Raw genomic sequence first — 14,205 nt, 5'->3', positions numbered from 1 at the left:
AATTCTTCTAGTTGTACCATTCTAGAACTAATCTCAGAGAATCTTAGCTAATTTTGTTAACCATGAAAACAAAGTATTTGGTTTAGGGGGAAATTTTGATTCATATGTACAGTGATGTCTTTAAAGATAACTGCTTATTAAATACACAATGAGCTGTAGAAGTAATTCACCTCTAAAAATATTGGCAGCTTACTAGTAAAGACTAATTTGACATTTTAAGAGCAAGCTCACTATTTATTATACAAGAGAATAAAGATCTGATGTTCAAAGATGCCATTAGTCTTTTTATCCAATTTGACTTATGAGACTTATTACTTCTTTCAGTTCACTTACTAAACTGTCAACAGCTAATTCACCTCTAAAGCAAAAGCTATTTATGTACTATAAGAAGCAGATTCCTGATTTTCCCACACTATGCAAATTTTCACTGATATATATATATATATGTATATATGATAATATAAATTAACACATATTAAATTTATTAAATGCAAATCGTTGGTGGCAGAATTTTCCTAGGAGATAGGGGAAGGGGTGGGGGAGGATACAGGATGGGGACAGACTAATATTTTTTAGCATCTACATGTAAGCATTTAACATCTTCCAAACATTCACAACCAAAAGTTTTGTTTTTCTTTTTAACTAGTGGAAAATAATAAAATTGATCATCAACATCAAGAGCAGAGACACATCTACCAAACAGAATTTCAAAACTTCGCCTTTTAAGTAGTGGAGCTCAGTTTTCAATATACCTCATTTAACGGAGACTTATAGATTCCCAAGAAAAGCTATCACAAAACAGTACCAAAAGACACAACTATATAGATTCAAAGATGGACCTTATTAGCTTAACTCAACATGCTGGAAGAAATGATCTTTTAGTGTTCATATAAAATTGGTCAATAAAAAGGGTAAATCATACTCTAAATTTGGTGGGATTTAAATAGAATATCTAATCATTATGAGAAATATAAACCAATTAAAACAGGGGGATGACTTAAAACAGTTAACTCATATCTGATACTCACTATATAGTGTGAAGAATATTAAATTATATTTAAAGGGCTATCAAATAAACAGGGATTGACCTAGTTCTGCTTAGCTTTGGTGGAAAAACTAGGAATGAAAATAAAAGTTGCAGAGAGGAGGACAAAATTCCCCACCATTAGAAGTGTCCCAAAATGGCCTGTGGTTGCTCAAGGTGCTACTCCTTCACAAGAGCCCTTGAAGTAGAGGCTGAATGGGCTCATTAGAGATGAGAGAATGAGGGATTCAGAGCTGAGTTCAAAGATGGAGGAAGGATTCCTGTCCAGGTAGTTGCTGGTAACAGGTAACTTCTAATTAACTAGAAGGATCTGTGATTCTGGTTTTATATTTACCTGCAAAGTTGATTTAAATGCTCCTGACCACTAGCCCTTGGAAGTAATGAGTGTGGTATTTTTAATTATGCAAACCAAAATAATAAGGTATTAAATAATTTCTGAATAGTTGCATATGAAAACCAAAGGTTCATCTCTTTCAACATGTTTCAGTTAACTTTGTGACCTTAATGGAAAACTGTATTAGTTTACCTTTAAAGCTTTCTGAACTGCAGCCTTCTTCAAGCCATCATGGTTAAATTCTAATGGATTACTCTTTCAAGTCAGAAGAAAATGAATATACCAAGGGTTAATACAACATGCAATGAGGAGCTCATGTAAGGTTAATGACACAAAAATGGAAACCCAAAATTTAAAAATTAAAACAAAAAGTCCACCACCAGAACAACTAAATTAAAAAAGCAAACCGTTTAAAAAAAAAGAAAGCCATTTGTTCACGTCTTGAAGCACAAGAACTAACAGTAAATATTTAATCTGCAAATATTCTGAAATGATAACTGTTCTTTCTCTCTAATATCTTTTTTTTGTCCTCTACTTTTTCTTTTGCATTAAAAAACAACAACAACAACAACAACAACAACACACCAATAAGCTTTTAGGCCAGGTTTCATTCACTATTTTTATGTCCCAGTCCTAGCCCTTGTTTGCACCAACTATGATTAAATAAAAGGTCAACTAAACTATGAATCACAACTGCTTTGAAGGGGAAAAAAAAACAATCTGCCTCTAAACTAAGGCATAATATGAAATGATTACATGTTATCTTGCTTGAAGGCATATTGTAGAATCACTCTCCTGAATTAATCCTGAGACATTTAAAAAAAACATAATCAAGAAGGGCATACAGTTTTATTTATTTATTTTTAAAAAAGAGTGGGCCCAGAGAGAGATGTCCTTGGGGTCTCTAATCTTAATTCTGTCCCCAGTAGCTGTGATCTTGAATGAATACATCAACCATAATTTGGGGGACTTCAGTTCCTTTATCTTAAAAAAATGAGGACCAGAAGATACCTTTTAGCTCACAAATTCTGTGATTATAAGTTTAATTTCTGACTCTAGTTAGAACTTAAATGAAAATGACCAAAGTGCCCCCTTTAAAGATAAGGGTAGGTTTTGTAACCCATTATTTTCACACTCACAAAACAATTTAAGCTGCTAACTTCATTTTGTTATGTGTTGCAATTAATTCAAACTGTCATCCATAATCTTAATTTGGGTAAACCCATTTATACTAACTGAAGGTAACTAATCTATCATTCTTCAACAACCATGGCAATCTGAAAGAACTTAAGTAAGATGATGTAACTATTTTTGACCAATTCTAATAAATGAGACATTCTAATTATTAAGGACTAACTGATTGGTGCCCCATCATATTCTTCAGTCTAGATAATTTAGAAGCATTTCTCTCAAACTAGGCTCTATGGAAAATAGTGACCAATATAATCAGATGCAAAGATACTAAGGGCTTAGCTATACACAAAAGTAAAAGTAAAATATGGATTCTAGTAATATATGAAACTTCTGACTAATCTATCTTAAGTATAACAGACGCACATAATTCTAAATTTAAAGAATATAGCAGAAAACTATTTCATTTTATAAATTTTAAGGTACAAGTGTGAAAAATTCTAAGGATCACTGATATCATGCTAGATGACAGCATTTGCCATGATATTTTCATATTAAATTAATATTAAATCTTTGGAGACTGATCAGAAAGGAATTCAAAATAAACTTCTGAGAGCTGTGAGTACATGCGTAAGTGATTCCCACATATGAAATTCTTATATCACACAATGGAGTTTGCAGAATAGAGTTAGTGATTATAGCGAGATCTTGGAATTGGGAAAGTTCTGTACAATGATTCTAAAGTGTGTTGAAAGTGCAATGGCTATAGGCCCACTGGTACACTTAAACAAAAATTTCATAGGGCCTGATATTATCATGAATCCTTTACTTCTAATGGTTATTGACAATTCTGTTTAGGACAAACTTCTTTTATGAGAAGATGCTACTGAAATACTTCAACAGAAATTAATGTGATGTTGAAACTAATAAACTTGCAAAGCAACAAAAAAATTATATAAATGGTAAATCCTTTCCTTAAATTATCCACACAGCAGAAAATAATTGAGAATAATCTGTGGCAAAAATAATGGGACATATATATATGACAATATATCTATATTTTCAACATATTTCATTTTACAATATCTTAATTTTTAAGGTTTGTAGTTTTTGTTTTTGTTTTCAGTTGACATGGGTTTAAATCATGGTTCTTTGTTGTGAGAAACTGGCCAAGTCACTTAACTACTTCAACCCCTTGATTTCCTCCTCTACCTGTCTTTCCCGACAGGGTTGTTATAAGATTAAAATAAAGCAATGTATATGAAAATGCTTTTACATATTATAAAGTATCACATTCATTTGAATTATCATGAACATCTAGTTTTCATGGATTAAAGGGTCAAATGAAGTTCAAGATTCATTCACTAAATATTGAAAGACTCTTACAGCTAGAATTTTGCTGTGTGCATGTGTGTGTAAGTTGTATGTTTCTTGGAAAACGAAAGCAACTACATAGTACCAGTGGGAGAAAAAAATCAATTTGAATTAATCAGATCATTAAAGGATAAGATTATGGGAAAGAGGCAAAGAAGCCAGTACCTGCATCAGAATCAGAATTTAGTGAACTCTCAACTACCCATTTTGGGAAATATCCAAAACTCCACACATCTCTCTACTAACATTAATGATATGGGGATTATTTTACTGATTGCCCAACTCCATCAGAAAATGAACTTCAGCAAAAAGAAGTTGAGATACCAATAACATGTTTTCTTTGTTAGAAGCTAAGAATGATGAGGAAGTGGGGAAAGGGAGTCTTTGATTATTAATCTCTTACAATTATTGAACACCTATTTTGTGCAAAGTACATGTGATTCCCCCCCTCACTGCTATCACTTCATAACTGAGAGTTGACTATATGTTAGGACAATACAGAGAAAAGACTATAGAGTCATAGCTTAGCTTGATATTTGAAACTACTTATTTTGTTGGTGCAGGGCACTGGACTAAAGAGAAAGGACAACCATAAGCTCTAAAACCAGCCTTACATCTTACTTGAAAAGCAATCACAAGGAAAATTTGATTAATAAAACTTAAATTCCTCCAAAAAATCTTTTATTTATGCCAAAATCAACCTAGTAATCCATATCTATGACTCTTAAGAATTCACTCAGCTTGTGCTTCTCATCATAAGATGTAAAATACTTACCAATGTTAGATTAAAAATAAATTTTAAGTAGCACAACAAAATGCATAATAGTAGAAACCATGCAAGGAAATCAAATAAGCATGCTTGGTCATTCCGCCAAAGTTGATTGCTTTAGAAGCACCAGTCCACACTCCAGCAGTCTCCAATTAAAAAGGAAAAAAGTATAACACCAGAGAACTCACAAATAGGGCTCTATAGACTGAGGTAGTATTTTCACAAAAGACTAGTCCCGATGCTCTCCTCTCTTTTAAGTAGCCACACCCAAAGTTTCCCTCGTAGATACTCTTAAGAAGGTGAAAATGGAAGGAGAAAGCAAAGAGTGATGGATTGTGGTAAAATGAATGCACAAGAAGCCCTTCTATTATAAAAGTGTAAAGAAAAAGAGTCAAAAGATTCCACTACAGCACGCAGAAAGACCCAGTGAGCAAGCTCCTCAAAAAGTCAGTAATTTAGCAAGTATTTTCCAAAAATTCTTTGCCTCTGTCAGCCGTATGATATTTCATGCACAAAGTGCCCTTTGTGAACTCTTTAAGCATGTTTATTTTTTTTCATTCTCCAAACTGCAATCTGACATTGTAGAAGTTATATAATATTGTAGCTACCTAACCCAATAAACAACATTATTTTTTAAGAGTACATTGTAAAGATTCAATATAGCAAAACTGGGGTTTTTAATGGAAATACAATCATAGTAAAAGAATAATAAACTCTATGGCAGGGTTCCATTATCAGAAAACAACAATTCACAAAGCCCAATTACATTAGATCACATAATATACACATACTGACTCCAAAAAAATATCTGAGACAGCATTCTAGAAAGCATAGATATATAGAATACATTTTCTTCCTTTAGATGTAAGATAAAGTATACAAAATAAACAAACACACATACACATAAAAACACAATTGTAAAATGTTAAAAAGCTCAAGGAAAGAGTATAAAGAAAAAAGGAACACTATTAACTATACCATCATCAATCAAATTGTGGTAGCACCTAGGGAGGAGAAGTGGAAGCCTTGTCAGGGTGAAGTCAAGTCAAACTGAAGGTGATGCCCTTTGGTAAGGTTAGAGCACCCCTCATTTTTCATTTGTTTTACCAAGTAATCAAGAAGAAAGCGGTAACTAGCTGATACACATACGTGAATAATAGGTTTTGCTATGGCACCATTTTAATCTTATATGGGGGGGGGCGACTAGGTGGCACAGTGGATAAAGCACTGGCCCTGGATTCAGGGAGTACCTGAGTTCAAATCCGGCCTCAGACACTTGATACTTACTAGCTGTGTGACCCTGGGCAAGTCACTTAACCCCCATTGCAAAAAAAAAAATCTTATATAGGTACATATGTAACTGCATATTAATTTACATACACACACATTCTCTGAGTCAAAAAAAAAATCCAGGGAAAATTGTCTAGCTGAATATTCACCTATATTTAGAGTAAGAAATTGTCCTCAAAAGCTTACTAGAAGCTTAATAGAGAATTACAAGATTTTACTAAATTACATAAAAGAGTATGATGAACTGTACTATGAAGAAAAATGCAGAAAACCAAGCATTTAATGCCTGTGAGGTTTCTTTTTGACCAGATTTGATGAAACTGTACATTGAAACAAAGTATAAATAGTCTTGTAATGGAGTAAGTGAAAGCAGTCAATCAAGATGACAAATCTATGAAGATCTACTGCTACATTTCTAAATGAGAAAACCACTAAGTTGCATTTCTTGCATTTTTTTTTTTTGCTAAGTACTTTAGGGGACCACATAATGTATCTATTCTAACAGTTTCTTTTCCACGTTTTAAATTCTGAAAATGAAAAAGCTGCTTCAAAACTTGAAAGGCAAGTGGCTATGTTTAGTGGCTATGTTCAGTACACAACGTTTTGAATAGAAATTAAGGAATTTTTTTTAAATGTTGATACTTTTGTGTTATAATTTTAAAAGACTACCTAACTTTTTTCCCCTTTTGATATACAACAATGAAAAGTGAGGTTTTAAGTACTAAAAAAAATGTATAATATCATATAAAAATAGAAACATTCTTTCAACCCCCAACTGCCATCATCACCCAGCCTACTTGACAGTAGAAACTACAAAGAGTAAAATACGTACTAAATCCAAATTAAGCTAAAATGCAACAAGAATACAGCTGGAATTTTGAACTTAACTTCGGATTTGGTGTTTTTCTCTTTCAATGAATTAAAATTTCTACTTTAGATTCACTTTTAATGATAATTAATAATCATTAATGTCAATTCTTGCTCTTTTTTTACCCATCAAACTTTCTTTAGGGCTACTTTTCATTGCTTTTTCACGTTTTACTGATGCTTTTTTTTTTTTACTGCTGTCACTTCCCAAATCTTATTCTCTCCCAGTAGGACCCTCACTTAAAATAGAAAAGTACAATTAAATAAAACCAACTGATCCACTGCCCCTATCTGAAAAACATATGCCTCATTGTCACTGTTAGCCAATGAGGGGCATTAGCAGCCTATTGCCTCTAAACTGATGACTGCATGATCTGAATTCATGTCACACTCCTACTTTTTGTGAATGAAAATCCAATATTTATTTTTCTAGGCACATTACTCACGTTCAAGAAAGCAACACATATACTAATCCTATACATGAGATTCTTACAAAGAACTATCAAAATAAAAATATGCTTTCTAAACTAAATTAAAACTCGTCTTTTTCCTGAGACACAAAGTGACTAACAATGTGCACATGAAAACATGAACAAGGTTAGAACATGTGGCACAATGTGGTTCATAGAAGCAGTGGGACACATTCTCAAGCAAAATGTGCTAGAAGGAAAGAAGCATCCAAGGGGAGAGTCACCAGGATATAACTTACTGGAAGATTTCTTGCAGAATCCAAATATAAGATAAGCAATGCAGAAGAAAGGCCATCATTGGCTTGGTTTTTGTCAGCTTTAATGCCTGTTAGCACCTAAAAAGAAAGTGCTTGTTAGAAATATTTGGGGGAAAAAAAAAGAAAGAAAAAAATATTCTGACAATCTGTTCAATACCTTATATTATTTTTATTAGACTAATCAGTTAGATCAGTTAAAACTAATGCCTTCCTTGGGCTCAGTGACAAATAAGATGGTCCAAACTGTAACGATTGGAATGACGCCACCTGCTGGAGATTTACTGTAGAAGAGATCTGCCCATGAAGCGAAGGTCTTTGAGGGCAAGACCAGGAGTCTTTTCTATGGCATGAGGAAGTGACGCGGGCTAGTGGGAGGAAGAAGGAAGAGACTGGCGGCTCGGTCTCACTCTCTTTCCTCTGGACTCTCGTGGAGAGCGGAGCTAGAAATGTGCTCTCCCTTTAATAGATAGGAATCTAGGCCTTTCTCTCTTTACCAAATTCTTATTCTCCTTAATAAATGCTTATAAGCCTAACTCTTGCTAAAGCTTATAATTTATTGGCAACCACTCATTAGATATTTTAAACAGTTTAGCTAGAATTTTAGCCCTTAACAAGAAGCAAACATGAGCATCATGAAGTCAGATAGCAGTGATCCTTTATTCACTGTATATCTGTAAAATAAATGGCTCATTTGACACCTAGATCTTCATTCTCTTCTAGTAAATTTTTGCTCCTACAAAGATGATATCCATCACTTAAAGCTGAAGTTTGTATAAACCAAATATATTTTCCTGCAAATTTTAAAATACTTTTAATGTTCTAAACATGGAACAGAATCTTGTTTAGGAATAAAAAGGCTTCATATGAAAAGTCCAAAATCGTGTTGTCATCTTTTTTTAAAACTTAATAAATTTTAAAGAAATGGACCTACACAAAACCATGGCGATTGAATATAGAAACAGTACCTTATCAAGATTCAAAACATTTGGCATCAATGTGAGCCATTCCAGTTTCAAATGCAATTTTCCTTTAGGGACTTCATCCAGAGTGAACCACTACAATGAAATATTAGACATTTTAAAAAACTGATTTGGAAGAATTTTTCATCCACAAAGGCTTGTTGAAATGAATCAAAAAGCTTAAAATAAAATAATGTCTCTAAACATTTTAAGCCTCATTACATTGAGGTATCAATACTTTAAAGGATGCCATTTGAAATCAAGTACCTATTCTTATTATGTTTAAATGTTTATGTTGTCCTAATAACAGTTGTGGCCCTGAACATCAGAATTACAAGTAAAGAAAGATTGGAAAGCTGTATTTTTAAACTAAGTTTATAATTTGTTTTACTGATTACAACACGGTAAACGTTTATCCATTCCTGTTTTATTAACAGTAATATGAATGATAAAAGCTTATACTATTATTACAGAGCTATGGAATAAATGTATTTTTCCCCAACTTAGCTAAATCCTTCACCTCATTCAATACCAATTCAAATTCCAATTTTTCCATTAAACACTTTCTAGAATATGGTTTCTTTCTCTCCTATGAACCCCTATAGATTTTACTGTCTATATCTTTCACGTAGGCTTAAGATAGCTATTAATTAAATCTCTACTACTTAACTTTATGGGTACTTACATCTTATCTCCCAAACCTTCTTATACTTCTTTTTATCCCCTATAGTGCCTAGCATAAAGCATTCAAAAATGTTATTGGTTTGTATTTAACTTTGCTATAGTAAATTTAGTTATATATAGAAATATATTTGTTAATATTAATATAAGAACTTAGTTCATCAAATTCTGCTTAGGATTGTTTCTCTGTAAAGGTTACATGATAAAATCAAGAGGTTTAATTTAGACAAAACTGTCAGAAAGGTACCCAAAGCATTTAACCAACAAAAGGGAACTTACTTCATCTAAGAGGCGTTCCTTCTCAACTTCAATCAGATCAATCATGAGACTAAAGAAACAATAACATCACAGCTTCAGAACACTACAAATTAAACATACATTTTTTTGAAGAAATGAAGCAATCATAAAATATTAGGATCAGAGATTAAGAGTTTGAAGGCACTTTAAAGGGTTATCTAGTCCAACTCTCATTTTATACATAAGGAAATGGAAGCCTAGAGACAGACATTAAGTGACTGGCCAGAGGTGACACTGGAAAGTAGCAGAGATTTTGACCTCAAACTGGACACTCATAAGCGCAGACCTATCTGAAGGCATTACAGAAATGCTAGCAAATTAAGACAACTATTTATTAAATATTATTTTAAAGAAATTACTATCCACCTCAATTATGGGTGTTTATCTACAACTTTATAGACATGTCCAAGCAGTAACACAGTTGCTGTGGAGAAAGGGGAGGGATCAGGGGTAGCATCTTATGAGGGAAGGAAGGGGAAGAAGTCTAAGCCAGCTACAAGTTGAATTTCTCTTAAGGGCTGCTGCTCTAACTATTATTTTTAAGTTGTTACAGCTGCTTAAAATAAAAAAGCCCATGCTACTGATCAAAATTCCAACGTTTTTTCTGACATAAGGGCATTCATATTTAGAAAAATCACCTCAACCCTGAATTAGAAAGAGCAGACTACCTAAACGTTTTTTTTTTTTTAGTGAGGCAACTGGGGTTAAGTGACTTGCCCAGGGTCACACAGCTAGTAAGTGTTAAGTGTTAAGTGTCTAAGGCCGGATTTGAACTCAGGTACTCCTGACTCCAGGGCCGGTGCTCTATCCACTGCGCCACCTAGCTGCCCCTACCTAAACATTTTTAAAAGCTGAACATCTTTAAAATAGAAATTAGAAGACAAAGGAGAAAAACCTTGGGTGTGAAGAAGGAATTAGGAAAAGCATATAATTGGTTTTTAGATGAAACAGAATAGAAAAAGAATTGAACTGTATAAAATACTTTTCTACTAGTTAGAAAATGGTTACAAAACTGCTATACAGTTCACATGTAAATGAACCATCAGAAAGGGGCCTCTGGAAAACTAAGTCAGAAGAGACAACTATATGATGTTAGGAGCAAAGCAAAGGTAAAAATTCAAATTTTAAAAATCTAGGAAAAGGACATTTAGAAAATCAAGAGACTGAGGGATGGAAGAAAGACAACTAGAAGTAAGGAAGGAAAAGACAAAATGAAAAATATTCAAGTTTTGTGCACATTCAAAACTTCCTAAATAGTCTCCTTTTTGAGTATTATTTAATTCAGAATAAAAAATTGTAGGGGCATCTAGGTGGTGCAGTGGATAAAGCACCAGCCCTGGATTCAGGAAGACCTGAGTTCAAATCCAGCCTCAGACACTTGACACTTACTAGCTGTGTGACCCTGGGCAAGTCACTTAATCCCCATTGCCCCACCCCACCCCCAAAAAAATTGTAGTTGGACTAAAAAAATTTCCTAGAAAAATTCAACAAGCACAATTTGATTTTTTTAAGTAATATGCACTCATTAAATTGGACTGTATGATTTAGAGTTTTATTACTGGAGAATACCCACCTATTAGAGCATTATTAGTACTATACTAACAGAATATCCTGCTTTGAAAACTTTTTGACTGAATGGTCTAAATCAATCACTTATTCTCTAATGTTACTGAATTACTTGCATCATAGCACACATCAAAGTACCTAACAATTTAAAGGTGAAGTGCAATAAGATCCTTTTCTATAGGGCTGTTTTGAAGTGATTTATTTAGTTGAAAAATTATTTTGTATTGCATTTTGTATTTAATTGTGACATCATTGAGTTTATTTATAAATTTCATCTTAGTGAAATTATTGTTATTGAGTAATAACAAGAGAGTCAGGAACTCGACCTATAATTTCACGGATATAGGGAACTCCCAGATTAACAAGCTCCCTTTACCAGTACAAGGCAATATCTTCTCTTCAAGCTATAACCTTAGAGGGTTTCTAGAGCATATGTAGTGAAATGACTGATCCACTCAGGGTCATACAGCCATGACACGTTAAGAGTCAGGACTTGAATGTTCTTCCTGGCTTTATGGATGGTTCTCTGACCACTGTACCACACTTTCATTCAACAATAATAATATGTTTAGATTAGAAAGCTTTTTTGTTTTGTTTTGGTAAGGCAATTGGGGTTAAGTGACTTGCCTGGGATCACACAGCTAGTGTTAAGTGTCTGAGGCCGGATTTGAACTCAGGTCCTCCTGACTCCAGGGCCAGTGCTTTATCTACTGAACCACCTAGCTGCCCCAATAATAATGTGTTTAGGAGATACTAAATCAACTAAACACTATGTCTATTGGCTATAGCTAACAGTATATACAGTAAAAGAATGCAAATATGGTTTTCTATCACAATACAATTAAACAGAATATATTTCAAAACTGTATACACAAGGAATTTACCTTCCAAGGAAATCATCCTTGTCTGGGTCTTCATCAAAGAGCTCAATTTCTAACTCCTGTCCAGGATGTTCATAAACTAAAGCCTGAAATATAACAACATCAATCATAATTTCTATTACTAATGGTAATAATACATTTCTTTAAAACTTTAAAATTTTCAAAATTTTACACATCCATTTTTCTAACCCTCACAAAGACCTTTTGAAATAGGAGAGACAGGCATTGTTTTTTTGGGTTTTTTTTAGTGAGGCAATTGGGGTTAAGTGACTTGCCCAGGGTCACACAGCTAGTAAGTGTTAAGTGTCTGAGGCCAGATTTGAACTCAGGTACTCCTGACTCCAAGGCCAGTGCTCTATCCACTGCGCCATCTAGCTGCCCCTGACAGGCATTGTTTTACAGAAGAGGAAACAGTACCAGAAAACTTAGGTAATTTGTCCATGATAATGGCATGGGAGAAGCAGAGACACAATTATAAATCAGGTCTTGACTCTTAGTCCAATCTTCTTGCCCCTAATTAAAATGTACTTCAAACTAGCATTTAAATGCCAAAATGCAAAATAGTATTCCAAAATATATTTACACATTGTTACTTTCCTGAACAAACATACAGAGAAACGCAAGGTAGGCAACGTGGATATTAATTTCATTTTACAGGAAAAAAAATGAGGCAAGGATTGGTTGTCTTAAGTTCACATTTCTACTTCAAGTGGCAGGGCGGGAATTAGACTCTACCATCTCCAGGGCTGTGATGGTAAATGTTTAACTATCAGCTTATCAACAGCAACAGCAACAACAACAAAAGACACAGTTTTAAAATTTAATCTGCATTACTAACATTTTGTCCATCACTTTCTTAAGGCTACACATCAACAAGACAGTAAGTCAAGCCAAGATATGTAATATTTACCATTTTTCAAGGTTTAAATGCTTACACTGAAAATTTAACAACTAGCCCTTATATAAGCATGCTCCAGCACAGCCCTGGCTAATGTAGTACTCCTCACTAAACCAAACAGCGTTGAAGGTCTAAGTTGGAAGCATTAGAATCCATACTGTAAAATTAATTGCAGTGTGTACAATTACCTCATAAACTTCATTCCATTTTGGGCTGAGATTTTCTTTGATGACCTTGCTCTGAAAGATTTGGTTGCCAACCCGAATAACTCCATAGGGGTCTGATTTCCCCTTCACAAGGCCCTTAAGATAAGTATCTTTGCCCTGCAGATCCTGAGCTTCAATGAAATGTATTCTTAAAACACCCTAAGAATGAGGACAAAAAAAAGTAGTAAATGGTTGCTTAACTTTGTAGAATTCTTGACTAATTTTTACACATTAGTTTTTTTTCAAGATTGTGGTTTTAACAGGACTTCTCTAATTAGATTATTCATGTTTCATCCAGAGGAAAACATAACTGCTCAAGTTTTATACTTTTAAATTTCAGGTACATGAAAATAAGTTAAATTTGGCAAATGACTTAACATAGACATGTGCCTAGTCTTAAAATCAGTATATTTTAAATGGTACCAGGAAATAATCTCTAAATTTTAGAGGACTTTTGGCTTTTCAATGATGAATACTTGAAGTTAAAACATTATCTTGCTCTGAAGTGTACTACTACATTCATTCTATTGAATACAGTAAAACTACATACTCTTTTCTACATTTTCTTTGAATTCTCCAGCATTTTATCAGAGTACTTAGTATAAAATATTAGTGTGTAAGTTGCTTGTTGTCTGACTGATTCTTAACAGGAATTTACCTGGTTTGACACAGGTGATATATAAAATACCCCATTTCACCTCCAAAACACAACTAAACCATGATGGTATTTAATTACTCCTTGCTGCAAGCACTGGATCAAATTTAGAACATTTACACAGGCTTATCCAATATATATTAAGGGCATCTGAAGGAACCAATAAAGCACTCATTTCTACTCCCACCCCCAAAAAGGGACTGAATTTCTTTTGATCTCAGGGAAAACAATAGATTCTGTCTATGATACCCTATATTGTACATTATTTTAGAATCCAGAGAGGTGACGGGTAAAATTATAGACTTCTGGTAGAAAGGTGTGTTATAACAACCATACTAAAGAAATAAAGAGGCATCTTTCCACTACAAGAGAGGAGAATTCAAATCAACATCTTGAACTGATGGGAAAATGATATAAAATTTGTAAAAACTCATAAAAACTTCAGGAGCTGGAAAAAGCATTTGAGAGGACAACTCTTCTATCCCTTCCCATAACATCACTTCTCAGAATTTAAATATTTTTGTG

The 14,205-nt window shown here is 33.6% G+C and overlaps 1 protein-coding gene across 1 annotated transcript in view; it reads right to left on the bottom strand.

Moving 5' to 3' along the window:
- ESYT2 (extended synaptotagmin 2) overlaps window positions 1-14,205 on the bottom strand; it is a 120,378-nt gene that overhangs the window by 16,568 nt on the left and 89,605 nt on the right. The window contains 6 exon segments of the mRNA XM_043966205.1: window positions 1,572-1,634; window positions 7,520-7,615; window positions 8,503-8,592; window positions 9,457-9,505; window positions 11,925-12,007; window positions 13,008-13,184. Of these exon segments, the coding sequence (XP_043822140.1) occupies window positions 1,572-1,634; window positions 7,520-7,615; window positions 8,503-8,592; window positions 9,457-9,505; window positions 11,925-12,007; window positions 13,008-13,184 (558 nt within the window).

This window comes from Dromiciops gliroides, chromosome 5, assembly GCF_019393635.1.
Source record: "Dromiciops gliroides isolate mDroGli1 chromosome 5, mDroGli1.pri, whole genome shotgun sequence".
Taxonomy (NCBI): Eukaryota; Metazoa; Chordata; class Mammalia; order Microbiotheria; family Microbiotheriidae; genus Dromiciops; species Dromiciops gliroides.
Note: the sequence above shows the minus strand (reverse complement) of the source record. Positions and strands in the feature narration are given on the sequence as shown.